This window comes from Aotus nancymaae, unplaced genomic scaffold (genome assembly GCF_030222135.1).
Source record: "Aotus nancymaae isolate 86718 unplaced genomic scaffold, 86718_ANA_hifiasm-v0.15.2.pri h1tg000064l_1, whole genome shotgun sequence".
NCBI lineage: Eukaryota > Metazoa > Chordata > Mammalia > Primates > Aotidae > Aotus > Aotus nancymaae.
Window position 1 is genome coordinate 17,777,684 of NW_026988479.1, and position 15,431 is coordinate 17,793,114.

Sequence of the window (15,431 nt, forward strand, 5' to 3'; positions counted from 1 at the left end):
CGGACCCCGGAGGAGGTGCGCCCTCCGGCTGGGCGCCGCGGGCACTATGGGGCTCCCCGCGCTGGAGTTCAGCGACTGCTGCCTCGATAGCCCGCACTTCCGAGAGACGCTCAAGTCGCACGAAGCAGAGCTAGACAAGACCAACAAATTCATCAAGGAGCTCATCAAGGACGGGAAGTCACTCATCACCGCGCTCAAGAGTGAGTATCCGGAGCCCTGCGGGGACGCGGCCCCGGGGCGGGAGGGACGGGGAGGTGGCGCTCAGCCCGGGTCGCCTGCGCGTTCGCAGGGGTTTTGCCCCCGGTACACTGCGGGACGGGTGTCGACGCCTCCAAGGCAGGAAGGATACGGAAAGCAGGCGGACCAGCAACCACCAGATGAAGAGAGAGACCCGTCGCTACGCCTTTTGCGTTCGGGGTTGGCCGAGAGGTGACCGAGCGCGGGTGGGCGTGGGCGTGCGCGGCACGCAGGTGTCCCAGGAGTGGGGCCAGAGTGCCCAGCGCGCCGCAGCCTGCGGGCAGATCCCATCGCGTCCTCAGCTCCATCTCCCTCAGGGGCAGAGTTGCTCAGCCCTGGGTGCCCAGCCGTGAGAATGGAGCGTGCCCTGCGAGGGGGCGCTGCCTCCTCTTGGGAAAAGGCGGGTTGTGACTGCTTCACTCTGCACGCAGCTCCAGCCTAGTCCGGCCGCCGGGTTCCCTGGGTGGAATGCTTGGTTAGCTTGCGATTCCTTGGAGTATTGGCAGCCAGTAATCTCTAAATCTAGAATCAGTACGTGCGCAGGTTCTGATTCTTGTGTTTAGCAGAAGGTGATAGGGGTGGGAGTAGAGAATCAGAGTGTTCCTTTACTCTAAACTGTGGGCGAGGATTTAAAAATAGAATGAACATATCCCAACTCTCTCCCTCTCCTGCTCCCAAGCGCTCCTTTTTACCTCTCCCGTTATCCTTGAAAACGTAAAGGTATGAGAAGGAATGTCCATAGTGCTCAGAAAAAACTTATTTCAAAGATTCTTGGACCTTTTATAAAGCCATTTTTGCGTTTTTTCCTTTTGGTACAAGGGGAGAGATGCAGTTTTGCATTCTGCTTCACTTTTGCAGAGCCAGAGAGTTTCTTTTTCTGGCCAAATAAGCGTGCTCTAAGGATGAGTGCTTTGGATTGTGAGAACGTTTTTGGTGCCTTTTCAGTCTTCTCATTTAAAAATAGCTCAGTCCATCTTTTAGTTTTGAGAATTAGGAACCACATGAAGGCAGATAGTGGAATTGTCTCTGACTCTCTTACTTTATCTGTTTCTATGATGGATTTCTTAGTAGGTAATACCTTTCAGCTAAGAAAGGTTGCCTTAGCAGAGTAGAGTCCTAGCTGTGAGAATTGTTCCCAGGCCTTTTTAAAGGGCGTTTACTAAAGTCAGGTGCCTGAAATGTCATTTTGTCAGCTTGTTGCTTATAAAAACGAAGAGACAATGGAATGCCAGGGCAGCCCAAAGTGCCAACCTTTTGGGATGAAATGAACACAGACTGTGATGTATGAGGCTTCTTAGAGGCAGATTCTCAGGCTGTGCCTTACTTCAAGCATATGAACAGGCTCTTCCTTTGTCAATGATCAAGGCCATCCTTGGTTTAGGGGACATGCGTCCCTGGTTTGGAGTAAGTTAGGGGTCCACTTATAGGTTAGGCCCAGGAATTTTGATTGAATCTCAGACTGGATTTAGTGGGTTCTCTGCTTCACTCAGCAAATGTTTGATGTGCCTGTGGTGTGCTGGGTACTGCACTGGGCACTAAGGATGTAGGAATGAATATTTTGCTACTCCTGTGCTTACGGAGGTGTACTTCATGCCAGGCACTGCTTCACCTATAATTATCTCATGTGCTTATATTCATTTTGCAAATGAGAAAACAGAGGCTGGGGGGAGCACTACCTCTGAGTCACATAGCTTCGACAGCAGAGCGAGAGCTTTTGAGTCCACCTGGTTTGAGCCAGAGATGGAATCCCTGCCAATGCAGAGCTTTTACTTCTGCCCCATCTCACTTGCCCAGAATGGAACCTTGTGGGCCAAGTTCTAGAATTTGGACTTGTGTTTTCTATTTTGGTCTTGAATTTGGGTGACTCTCACTCATCTCACTTGCATTTGGGTGACTGGCAGCCTATTACTATTTTGCGGGGGGGCAAGAATTCTTTGATAGGAAGAAACGTTGCAGTGATAGAGTGAAGGGTTGTTTAAGCTGTCTAATAGAATGGATCAGCCCTGTAACCTGGGGAAAAGACTGATGGGGAGCTAGGTGTTCTGTTCTCTCTACATCCAGCTCTACTACTTTATTCTACCACTACTAACTACCTCTTGATCAGGTCACATGACCTCTTAATATAGAGGGTGGAGTCAACCATTGTGTCTGCAGATTTCAGACATTCTGATATCATGAGATGCTTGCTACATTGTATACTATATTAATGTTTGTGTATTATTTTCTCCAGTCATGTTTTTTATGTCTATAAACAAGTTTTTTTCCAGTACAACTTAAGCATAAATACATAATTATATAAATAACATTGAGTTTAGATAATCTATATTCTCTTATAGCTCTAAGCTTTTGTGGCTTTATTTTATAGTCATATTTATTTTATAGCCATATTTATTTTATTTTACAGTTATTTCATAACTAGTATTTGCAGCTCTTTGGATTAACTTGCTTTCGAGTGTTAATCATAGGCAATAAAACTCTCCTCTAGGGATTGCCAAAGTTCGGGTAGATCATTGTTACTGTTACTTCCACTTATGAATGAGATGCTGGCAATGGAGATGCAAATTCTGTATAGATGTAGATCCTGTAAAGGAGAAACATGCAGCAGGTGCTTCATTAAGTGAAAATATTGCCCAGTTATTTTTTAGACTCTGAGCCCTGGGTAGCAAAGACGAGCTAAGACTTTGTATTACCCTCTGAAGTTTTGTAGTTCTTTCTCCATCACAGGCTTTGAAGAACCCTTGTAGGCTAGAGGGACAGATGAAGGTGGCTGAACGCGTCTTGGCTTTGTAAAGCAGCAGAGTTTCTTTTGTGGGTAGCACTGAGTGATTATCAGTGATTGTCTTCACAGAGTAATAGAGCATTGAACAGAGAGGCCAAAAACCTGTTCTCGGTCTGATTCAGTAAGGTAAATAAGTGGTTCATCCTCTTTGCTTTTTAAAACAAAAAGCAAGAGTAAAAAGGTCAGCATTGAGTTACATACATTAAAGTCTGTCACCCTTTTGTGCGTGTTAGGATTAAGCATCGGCATTTTGCAATACATAAGTGCTTCTTGAATGGCATAAACTCCCAAAGGATGTTTGATGCCAACTTGCTTTGTTTAGGAGTAATTATGTTACTCACAAAATCCTAATGGATGTGGAGTTGGGTAGCAAAATATTTTCCCCAGATCTTTTGCTTTGCTTTAGCACCTTGTGAATAAAGAAAATAAAAGGCATTTTCTAATTATTTGTAAATGGTAGTATTTGACATTTGGGTATTACTCATATAACAGCAAATTAAATCCAAACAAAGTTTTGTAGTTTTTATATAACATTGACTTAAAAAAATCCCCTACTTTACTCCATTCTGTGTTCTTGGTTGGATGGAATAAATTGCATCCAGTCTGTAGTTCCCAACCCATCGACTTTGGCTTAAGCCTTCCTCCCCTGCACTTAAAATCATTAATGGACGGCTGGGTGTGGTGGCTCATGTCTGTAATCCCAGCACTTCGGGAGGCTGAGGCTGGTGGATCATGGGGTTGGGAGATTGAGACTATCCTGGCCAACATGGTGAAACCCCATCTCTACTAAAAGTACAAAAATTAGCTGGGTGTGGTGGCGTGCGCCTGTAGTCCCAGCTACTTGGGAGGCTGAGGCAGGAGTATTGCTTGAACCAGGAAGACAGAGATTGCAGTGAGCTGAGATCACACAGCTGCACTCCAGCCTGGGCAACAGAGGGAGACTCCATCTCAAAAAAAAAAAAAAAAAAAAGAGCAGTTTTAGATTTACAGAAAAATTGAGTGGAACATGTAGAAAGTTCCCCTAAAGCGCCTTATACCTGTTGCTGCCAGTTGCCCCTATTTCTAACATCTTGTATTAGCATGGTACAGTTCTTACAGTTGAACCAATTTATATAGGGCTCGTTCTTCGTGTTGTACATTCTGTGGATTTTGACAAATGTATAATGACATATAACCACATCATAGTATCATACAGAATAGTTTCACTACCCTAAAAATCCTATGTGCTCCATTTATTCCTCCCTCCGTCCCCATTAACCCCCATTAAACTAATATTTTTACTGTCTCTCTGGTTTTACATTTTCCAGAATGCCATACAGTTGGAACTAAACATTAAACAGTATGTGGCCTTTGCAGATTGGCTTTTTTTCACTTAGCAATGTGTACTCAAGTTTCTTTCATGTCTTCTCATGGCTGGGTAGCTCACTTATTTTTTTTGCTGAATAATATTCTATTGTCTAGATGAACCATAGTTTATCGTTTTATCTATTGAAGGACATATTGGTTGTTTCCAAGTTTTATCAATTATGAATAAAGCTGATACAAACATTTGCATGCAGTTTATATGTGGAAATAAGTTTTTACCTCATTTGGGTAAATATCAAGGAGTGTAATTGCTAGATCATATACTAATATTGATAGTATGTTAATTTTTGAGAAACTATCAAACTGTCTTCCAAAGTGATAGTACTATTTTGCATTCTCACTAGGAATGAATGAGAGTTCTTATTGCTCCACATTCTGATCAGCACTTGGTTTTGTCTGTGTTTTAGATTTTGACCATTCTGCTAGGTGTATAGTGTTCTCTCATTTAAAAAAAAAAACAGCTATTTCCTTATGACATATGATGTTTCACATATTGCTTACTTGCCATCTGCATATCTTCTTTGGTGAGGTGTCTTCAGATCTTTTGCCAATTTTTAATTGGGTTATTTTTCATTGTTGAGGTTTATTGTAAAATATACGTAACACAACATTTACCACTTTAACCATTTTTAAGAATATGATTCAGTGGCATTCAGCGCATTCACCATGTTGTATAATTACTACCATCTCTTTTGAGAACGTTTTCATCATCTCAAACTGGAACTGTGTTCCCATTAAACAATGACTCCCCACTTTCTCTTCCTCCAACCCTGGTAAGCTCTCTTCTCCTGTCTCTGTGAATTTGCCTATTCTATGTACTTCTTATACGTGGAATTATACAATATTTGTCATAAATATCTGGCTTATTTCACTTGGCAAAATATTTTCAAGGTTCATACATGTTAATAGCATGTGTTAGAATTTCATTTCTTTTTGTGGGTGAATATCTTATTGTTGAGTTTTATTTATCAATAGCTCTCATTAAAAAGACTACTCTTTCTCTTTTAAAGTTACAAAAATGGGCCGGGCGTGGTGGCTGACGCCTGTAATCCCAGCACTTTGGGAGGCTGAGGTGGGCGGATCACCTAAGGTCAGGAGTTAGAGACCAGCCTGACCAACAAGGTGAAACCCTGTCTCTACTAAAAATACAATAAGCCACATGTGGTGGCACACGCCAGTAGTCCCAGCTACTTGGGAGGCTAAGGCAGAAGAATCGCTTGAACCTGGGAGGTGGAGGTTGCAGTGAGCTGAGATCATACCACTGCACTCCAGCTGGGGAACAGAGTGAGACTCCATCTCAAAAACAAACAGACAAAAAAAAAACATATTTTTTTTCCTCTCCATTTCGTTTCCCTTCAGCATGATCACTAACACTTGGAATTGACATACCAATTTATCATGGTTGTCTCTCACAGGGACACTGTATTTATTCCTTTCAAAGCAGTTACTTGCTACAGGTCAGAATGTTTTTGGGGGAGTTTTTCTTAAAAGCTTTATTGAATTATAATTTACATTCCATAAATTTCACCTTTTAAAATTATATTTTTTGTTGTTTTTATTATTTGTAGAGATGAGGGTCTCACTTTGTTGTTGTCCAGGCTGGTCTCGAACTCCTGGCCTCAGCGGATCCTCTGGCTTTGGCCTCCCAAAATGCTGGGATTACATGCGTGAACCATGGCTCTTAGCCACTCATTTTCTTAAGTGTGTAATTCAGTCGTTTGTAGTTACAGTTATGCAACCATCATCTTAGTCCTGTTTTAGAACATTTTTAGCACCCCAAAAAGCTTTCTCATGCTCATTTGCAGGCACTGCATTTTTGCCTGAAGCCTCATACAACCACTGATCTACTATTTTCTGTCTCGAGAGATTTATCTTCTCCAAAAAGCTAAGTTAAATGGAATCATATAATATGTGGTCTTTTGCATCTGGCTTCTCTCACTTAGCGTGCTGTGTTTGAGGCTCACTGTGTTGTAGCATGTATCAGTAGTTTGTTCCTTTTTATTGCTAGAAAATATTCCATTTTGTAAACCATAAGTTGTTTATTCATTCACCAACTGATGATTTGGGTTATTTCCAGTTTTTTGGCTCTTATGAATAATGCTACTATGAATGTTTGCATACATGTCTTTATATGGATGTATATTTTCACTTCTAATTTCCTTTTTTTACCTAGGAGTAGAATTTTGCTAGGTTGTATGGTAAATTTATGTTTAAGTTTCATTTATACTTATGTTTATTTAAAAAAACCTACCATATTGTTTTCCATAACAGAAGCACTGGTTCACATTCCCACCAACAATGTATGTGGATTCTGATTTTTCCACATCTTCACCAATACTTGTTAGTGTCTTTCTTTTTGATTGTAGCCACACTAGTGGGTGTGAAGTGATATCTCATTGTGGTTTTAATTTGCATTATCCTGATGAGCAGTGAGGATGAACATCTTTTCATGTATTTGTTGGCCATTGGTGCATCATCTTTGCTGGAATGTCTATTCAAATCTTTTTTTTCCTTTACTTTGTCCCATAAAACTTTTGATGATTAAGTGAACAGCACTTAGTATATTTTCTCCGTTTGCCCTCTTTTGGGGACTATGTGTTTCCATTTGCTTCAACCTTAGATGTATTTAACTGACCAGTTTCAAGATCTCAGGAGTTAGGAAAGTGGTTCTTATGAGGCTGTAGTTCAGGTTTCTGCTCTAGTTAGGCCAGATGCCACAGGCTGGACTTCCTAATTCTGGCCTGCATAAGCTCACGATCCAAGCCCTTTCAATGGACAAAATGAGAACTGGCCAAGATAGAACCGTTATCACCACTGTGCTATTGGAGAAAGCAAGCCATAAAAGGGACTTTTTTATCCTGTCAAGGCCATTGCATTTCTAAAAATTAGCCAGTGGAGGAATGCGAACCCAGCAGTCAAAGTAGTTTTTCTTGATTTAAGTTTCCGATTGACCCTCATTTTAACTTTTAAAATTATAACCCAAATGTGTTTCAAGTTACCTTTTTTTTGCCATCAAAGGAAAAGTTTCATTCAGCAAATATGGAGCCTCTGCTCTGCCTTTAGCATGTCCTCCAAAGCCCTAGACTAGAGTAATAGCTTTTTGGATGGAGGTAACAGATGCAGGAATCATGAATGGTGAGGTTGAGGGGGATGTTTGGGGGCCAGTGGCACGGCCAGTTGTGACTGCAGCAAAGTGAAGGCAAATGCATGATGAAGAGATATGCCAGGGCCAGGTCATAGGGATCTTGAATTATAGAAGGGGCTTAGGGTTTTATTCTAAGTGTGATGGGCAGCCACAGAAGGCTGTGACATGATTGTACTTGTACTTTAAAAAGATTATGTAGGCAGCTGTGTAGAGACCAAGTGTAGTGGAGCAAGAATGGAGGCAAGATGACCAGTAAGGAGGCTGTTGTAATAGGTGAAGTGAGAGATGATGGCACCACAGGCTAGGGTGGCAGCATCACAGATGGCGGTCAGAGGCTGGGTATTTTTGGAAGTAGAGCCCACAGGATTTGCTGCACAGCATATGGGCTATGAGAGAAAACAAAGAAGTCTAGAATGATTCGGATATTTTTGGCCTCAGCAGTTATGTGAATGATGATACTATTTTCTAAAATAGGGAAAACTTGGGAAGGATTAGGTTTGGGGGTAAAATTAACAATATGAATGAATGACCTAATCTTATAGTGCAAAAATAATATGACATGGGTAGTTCCTGAATTCATTCTCATGCAAGCATCAGAGTATCGACGTATACAACATAAAGCACCCCTTTTTTCTAGTCAACAATCATTGTCAGAAGTTTGGTATGCTTTCTTTCTTGTCCTTTTTCTATGTGTTTTTTTCATAGATGGGATTATACTATATGGATTATTTTGTGTTTTGCTTTTCCAGTTGATCATTTGTCTCGGAGACCTTCCATGTCAGTACATGCATGCAGTGCATTCTTTTTAATGACTACAGAGAGCTTTATGTAGATATGCCATCGTTGGTATTTACTCAGTTTCCTGTTGAAAGATATTTGGATTGTCTGTGTTGTTCACTATTAGGAAGTGTGCTGCAGTGATTATTTGCACACCTGCTTTTGTGTGTGGATTCCAGCATTTCCCTAAGATGGATTCCTTCAAGTGGAATGGTTGCTGACTCCAGTTTCTACAAGCCCTTTGACATCTATTGTTTAGATCCTTTGCATCTTTAGAGCCAGTTGATAATTTGGCTCTCCTTTGAGTATGTTAGATTGTTTCTGAAGCTCAACCTTTTGCTTAAATCAGAAGCATCCTTAACAGACCCTTCTGGTAGACACTGACACTGATTCTAAAACAACCAGGGGATAGAAAAAAAAAAAACCTAGGATGTGTGTGTACGCGTGAAAAGGAGAGAGAGATGACAATTAATTGGATGTGTCCCTGTTAGCCCTGGAACTGCCCAATATGCTTTCTGAGCTGCATGTTCTTACAGATCAGATGGGAGATGGGATTGGGCTTTGCCCGTATCTAACAGTTTATTCTAGCCTCCATTCTCAGGGACTAAGAAGGAAATCGTGTGTATTTAGGGTGAGAACAACAGCATTAGTAGCCAGAGGAATTTTTACAAATTATAGTGACTGGGGTTTACACATTTTTGTAGAAACACAGAATGGAGAGAGAGGAAATGGTAAGGAAAACAGCTTGGCAGTGTGGGCCAGGAGCTGTCATGGCATGTTTGTGTCTGGCTCATTTCACCTTGGTTGGAAGGCACAGAACGCTGCCCTGGGTGAGCTGGAGACTGGGCAGTTTCCTGCTATATTTAGAAAGAGGAGATTCCTGGGGTTAGGGTGATGTGTATATGTGTGTGTTTTCTTTGCCAGATTGACAAAGGTTTGAGGGGTTTGTGAATTCCGGACCAGACTGTTAACTTGCTGGTTTCTCTGGGCCAAGCCAGTAGCTACGTTTGACTCTTGCTGCTGCCACACAGCAAAAGCTCAAAAAACCCCTATTTTATATGGTTTGAAAAGATACCCCTGGTAAGTTTCAAAACTCATCTGATCTTACTATCACATCTGCTTTTAAGTTTACTGCAGGCTAATTTGAACCGTTTGAAAATATGAACTGCCTCCTCCTCTGAGACTTTAGATAGATCTCCAAGCCGATTGAGTTGAATTTTGGCAGTTTCTGTGCCGAGGAGACTGTCAAACAGATAGGACTAAAGTCTTAGCAAATTGCTGACTGCGTATCTTCTTATCACACTTGTGGATCAGGGTAGACAATGAATATCAGTCAAACAAATAAAATAAGGCATTTTTACTTTAACTCATAGCTATGTTTCTTTTTAAAAGGGTTATCTAAATAGGTAATACCTATAAGTGGTTCACAATTTAAAAGAGACAAAAGGGAATGTGAGTATCCCCCCAATGCTGCCTGTCTCCTGATCCCCGCTTCAGAAGCATCATTTTATCAGTTTCTTTGGTATTTTTCAGGTGTAATTTATGCATGTGCCAACAAATACGCATACACGATATGTGGTAGCATGCCGTATGCACTGTTTTACCCTTTGCTTTTAATATATTAGATATTATTCTACATCGGTACATACACAGCTCATTGTTAGATTGCATTGTGTTCTGTTGTATGAATTAAATATAGTTTATGTAACCATTCCCCTAATAATAAACATTTAGATTATTTTCAACCTCTTACCACTGCAAATAATGCTGCTGTGAACATCCTGGCAGCTCTGGCATGAGGCACATGAGTGACATATTCCTAGAAATGAAACTGCTGGACCAAAGGGTATGTACATTTTTAATTTTAATAAATATTTCATAGCAGTGTTTCTGAAGAGTTCTAAGTGAACTGAATTTGATAAACCATGATTTTAGAGTAGGAAGGAACCTCACCATTTTAGACAGTTTATTACAGAATGGTCTCTGTAAATAAAATAATACTTAGAATTTTCTCCATTTTTCCCTTTCCAGTTTGTGTGTCTTGTTAAGAATGGTCTCTGTAAATAAAATAATACTTAGAATTTTCTCCATTTTTCCCTTTCCAGTTTGTGTGTCTTGTTAATTCTGGGATTAAAAGCAACAGCAAAAATTATTCCCTAAAGCGAGACAGCTGTACCTAGAAATCAGTTGAATGTAGATCCCGGAGACCTTGTTTGTGTTCCTCCTGATGGTACTGTTGAGTTTTTATCTTTGTGTGGTGCGTGCATCTTTCAGGAGATTCGGCAGGTGTTGAGGAGGGCAATCTTCTGCCTTCTGTGACTGGAGACCATGAATCTGGTCTAGGGAACACCTTGCCTATCATAGACGCATCCCTGTGGGCACTGGAATTCCTGAGAACTGGTGAGGGAGTGGGGAGTTTTGTATGGCATCCCTCTCTTGCAGCTTCTCCTGCAGAGCTTAGCACTTTTCTCTGATGGAGGATAGGATCATGCCACATGTCCTCTGCGATCTCTGTGTCAGCTCCTGTTGATGTAGAAGGCTACTTTGGCCAGGTTCCTGGCATGAAGCAGGCACAGTCCTTGTCTCTGAGATGCTCAGGGTTTTGAGAGGAGGCAGGGAAATGGGCAGCCCACAGCACAATGGGATGATTGCCAGCAGTTTAAAAGGGTCTCGGGGGAGGGAACAGAGGCCTGTGGGAAAGACAAGTGAAGGCTTATCAAGCCCAGGGGGCACTGTGGTCTCTAATGATCAGTCATGTAAAGGCTACCTCCGTTATTTTTGCCCCGCCCTCACCACTATTTATTTACTTTGAAAAAAGTCTACTCATTATAAAATATGTTTGTTTCAAAAAGGAGCTTTTGAACCTACATTCAGATATTGAAAGTTTGATATGGTTAACAATGTTTTTTTCTAAATATCTTCAATTATTAAATCATAATCATTACATTGAAAAGTATTTGCCATCATATTGCCTAAAATAGTTCCATATTTCTCCAGTGGTGTGAGATTCATTCTCTGCGTAACATTGTCCCAAGGCAGAAGTATGTGAGAGAATGGACACCATCTCCCTATCACACCTGGAGGAAAGGGAGGGGAGCGATCCACTCCTTAGACTTGGGTGCAGGTGTCTGGGGCAGGTGGCTGTGCATCAGGGAGTACAGTCTGCTGAAAATCTGTTTTACTCAGTGGAATCATGATTGGAATATTCAAACAAATGCTGATAAGTTATAGAGTGGAATGAAAGATTCATGGCATTTTTAAGAGTAGATGATCTGGTGTGGATGAAGAAGAGAACACATAGCAGCATAATGCCTGAGGAGGGGATGGCAGAGGAGTTAGGGGCGTCTCCAGAGTTTCCTTCTTAGGCTTTGGGAGGATGGCTGAACTGTGTACAGGAGAGGAATTGTGGTGTATGATGAGGGCTACAGAGTTAAGTAAGGTTTGTCCTTGCTGAGTTCCTGCAGGGCATGCAGGTGGAGACACTCGTGAGGCTGTGGGAAGCACAAGTCTGGAGCTCTGGAGAAAGATCAGGGCTACAGGTACAGGTTTGGCTCTCCCTAGGTGGTATTTGAGGCCCTGGGAGTGACTGAATCTATAAGAGTGAGACCCACGCAGCAGTCCTCAGCCTCTGCTGTCTGTTGGAATCACTGAAGAGCTCAGGACTCACCTTTAGAGATTCTGATGTAATTTGGCTGGGTTGCAATCTGGGCATGGGGTATTTAAAAAACTCCCCAGGTGATTCTATTGTGCAGCAAAGGTGAACAGCCCCTGGCATGGGTGAGAGAAGAGAGTGGAAGCCAAAACCGTGGGGAGCACCCACATTTAGCAGGTGGGCAGCAGAGGGTTGGAGAGGCTTTGATGACTTGATGTTTCATTCTGGCCAGGTTGGGTGAGGACTTGTTTAGAGGCCTTTGGATTTGACCTTTGGAGATGAACTGAAGAAAGCAGCATAAGTGCAAGGGAGGATAATAAATATCTATTATACCTTACAATATTATTGTGAGGAACAGATGAGATAATTGTAGATACTGTGCTTAGCAGTATAAGCAGGGCCGTGGTAAGTGCGATGTTATTGGAATCTGCCATTAGAGTTTCCTTGTTGTAAGATAGTGGTTCTGAAAAGTGAAGGTATATAAGAATTCTCCTAACTGCAGATTCCCAGGTTCTACCCAAGGAAATGCTGATGCATGAGTTCTAGGTAGGCCTGGAAATCTGAATTTCCTATACCCTGCCCCCACTCCCTTCCCTCACTCCAAGTGATTTTCATGGTGAGAGTCCTTGGACCACACATTAAGTCTAATTAGGTCAGAAGAGACTCTGCATAAATCTAGTCCCCAAATCCTGTTCTCCCTTAATGTGAACAGCAGTGCTCTCCAGCCTTATGTGGGCATATCTCAGATATCTGGAGGGTGTTTGCATTACTGCAGACCTAGGAATGATGCGGGAGTGTTTCAGAAGTGTAAAAGTTCTAGCAGCTTGAGAACATGTCAGCCAGTGTGGCTCCACGCCTGGGATCCAGTTGTTACGTGAGCTTGGCCTGTGAGCAGGAACCCTTCTGCAGCATTGCCAGCGGATGCGGGGGGAGCTCCTGAAAGGAAACTTTTGCTCCAGGGCAATCACAGGGCAACCGTATTCCTACAGTGAGTCTTGGGTGCTCTTGTCAGGGTTAAAGTCATTTGGGGTCAGAGCCTGTAATTATGTTTCACTTTTTTTTCTTTAAGAACGTTCAGGAAGCATAATGAACTGGTTGAGCTGTTGCACAGCTAGGGGAACTCAGGATCTGGGAAGAGTAGGAGAGAGACTGTCTGATGGCTCGGGAGCTGAGGTGCCCTAAACCCAGAGAGAGCCGATTTCCCCCTTCTACCTGGAGGTGCCCCTGGGCAACTCATTTCTGGCAAATGCTGCTATCTCTGTTCTGATCTCAGCTGGTTCTTACCCTGTTAAAGGAGGACTGGATGACTGAGCAGACCACAGCTGCTGCTGGTGTGACCCCAGGGTGTCACCACCAGGAAATTAGTGCTGCTTTCACTCTGCTGTTTGCTTCTTAAGAAAATCTGTGGGTTGCTCTTCCAAAAATAAGGGTTTCTTGCTTTTGTATCTGACTAGGGCACTGAAATGTTTGACACAAACCCTTCCCTGGGCGGCTTATCCAGTAGATCATCAGCTACACAACCCCTGCTGTGGGCAGTATGTCATTGTGGAGGCCAGAGTGGGACTGAAGACGAGTGCCTCAGCATCTGGGGGCCGAAGCCTACAGATGTAGCCTACAGATGTAGGCTTCGGCCCCCAGTTGCTCCTGCTGCATCTGTGTCTGCTGGCCAGGCCTTGCTGCCGTCTCCTGGCCTTCTGACTGAAGCTGCCCTGAGCTCAGTGTGCAAGGTCAGCAAACTACCATGTTGCCAGCTCTGTGTAGGGCAGCAAGATGGGTTTCTCTCTGGAAAGAAATCCTGTTTCCTCTTATGTAGCCAGCATGCTTATAATCGGTTCCCCAGCAGGGAAGCTCTGCTCCATTGCATAGGAAATTGCAGTGGAACTGATAGCTTTTGGCTTCTGTGTCTTTGGGATATAACTTTGGCTTGCTTCTCATCTCCCCCACCTCTCCTGGCCAGCATAACTTCATACCATACTGCAAGGAAAAGACACAGCCCAATGGGGCTTGCTTGGGGTTTTGTGCTTGAAACCGTACGTAATTTGTACGTGAAGATGATCACCAGTTGAAGATAATTTAAAATTTGCTTGTTTTCCTAAGGAGTCTAATCCTTACTGCCCCCAAACTGAGACTCCTTAAGCAAGACGATTGAAGTGTTTTTTGATGGTTAAGCGAGAAACTTGTAAAATGTCAAACTGGAGAAGGATGACTCATATCTCTTCATGTGCCGTCTCAGTCAGTCATATTACTGAGCTCAAATGGACAGCATGGGAGCAGGTGATGGTAGGCAGAGACCTTGGGCCAATTTTTAAAAAACGGCTTTATTGAGATACAATTCATACCACATGATTTACCCATTTGCAACATACAATTCAATGGCTTTTAGTATATCCACAGGATTTTGGATCTATCTCCACAGTTAATATGAGCACATTTTCGTCATTCCCCCAAAGCAATCCTGAACTCCTTAGCTAGTTTCTGCCATTATTCCCATTCCCACCCCCATCCCTCGGCAACCACTTCCTTAGGATTTTTAACTCGTCTCCAAGCGTGGTGCTCTCCTGCCTGCCTTGTCTCTTGATCTTGTGAAGCCTCATACCCTTTTCCTTCAGTGCATCCAAACAGTTTGCAGCTGCTTGGAATGCTGTAGTGCCAACACCGGGATGTTCTGACCTGGCACTCTTTTTGCTCTTCACACATTCTTGTTCTCTGACAGATTTACTAGTGCAACCTAATTCACACTCACTGCCGATGGGGCCTGTAGGCCTCTGGTTTCACACTTCTTTTGTCTTGTCTCTCCTTTGGTGTTTATCTTGCTTTAGAGAGAGTCATTGGAATGAGAGCATGTTAATTCTGCTTGAGAGTGGGTACCCCAAATCCGGTAGGTAGATGCATTCCTTTATTTCTACAGAAGAAAAAATTTCCAGTACTATCCTGATTTAGCTGGTTGCATTTGAGGGTTTCGGTTTTCATCATTTTAGGAACTATTGACAAAAGTAAATTTTTTATGTGCTGAAATGGTGATGATTTGGGGATGTCTCAGGTCTTAACGGGAAAGCCTTCTTCCTCACAAACGACCTTGTCTTGTTCTAGGAAATTCCAGTCCAAATGTAGAGAACATGTTTTCTACCATCTGTATGTTTTTTCTTTCTCTCATTTGCTTTCCTCCCTGTTTTTTCTTTCCCTTCATCTTTCCCCAACCCCCTCATTTGTTCGCTGTGTCTGGCCTCCCATCTCTCTCTTGCCTTGCCAAAGAACCAGAGAGGGGGCTGATCCCTGTTTTTTTTTTTTTTTTTTCTGTAGACAGAGTCTTGTCCTGTCACCCAGTGTGGTAGTACAATCAAAGCTCACTGTTCCCTCAGACTTCTGGGCTCAAGCAATCCTCTCACTTCAGCCTCCCAAGCAGCTGGAAGTATAGGCCTGTGCCACTATGCCTGGCTAATTAAAAAACTTTTTTTAAAAATAGAGATGGAGGTCTC

General features: G+C 42.6%; 1 protein-coding gene across 6 annotated transcripts in view; it reads left to right on the top strand.

Moving 5' to 3' along the window:
- Positions 1-15,431, top strand: part of ARHGAP26 (Rho GTPase activating protein 26) — a 643,473-nt gene that overhangs the window by 191,523 nt on the left and 436,519 nt on the right. For 4 of the 6 annotated variants that reach the window (XM_064366434.1, XM_064366436.1, XM_064366437.1 and 1 more), the window contains exon 1: positions 45-200. The exons of the other annotated variants lie outside the window; for them this stretch is intronic. In XM_064366434.1, the coding sequence (XP_064222504.1) occupies positions 47-200 (154 nt within the window). In that variant the 5' untranslated portion in view covers positions 45-46. Of the gene's footprint in view, positions 1-44; positions 201-15,431 lie in introns of those variants that run through there. 6 annotated transcript variants of the gene reach the window in all.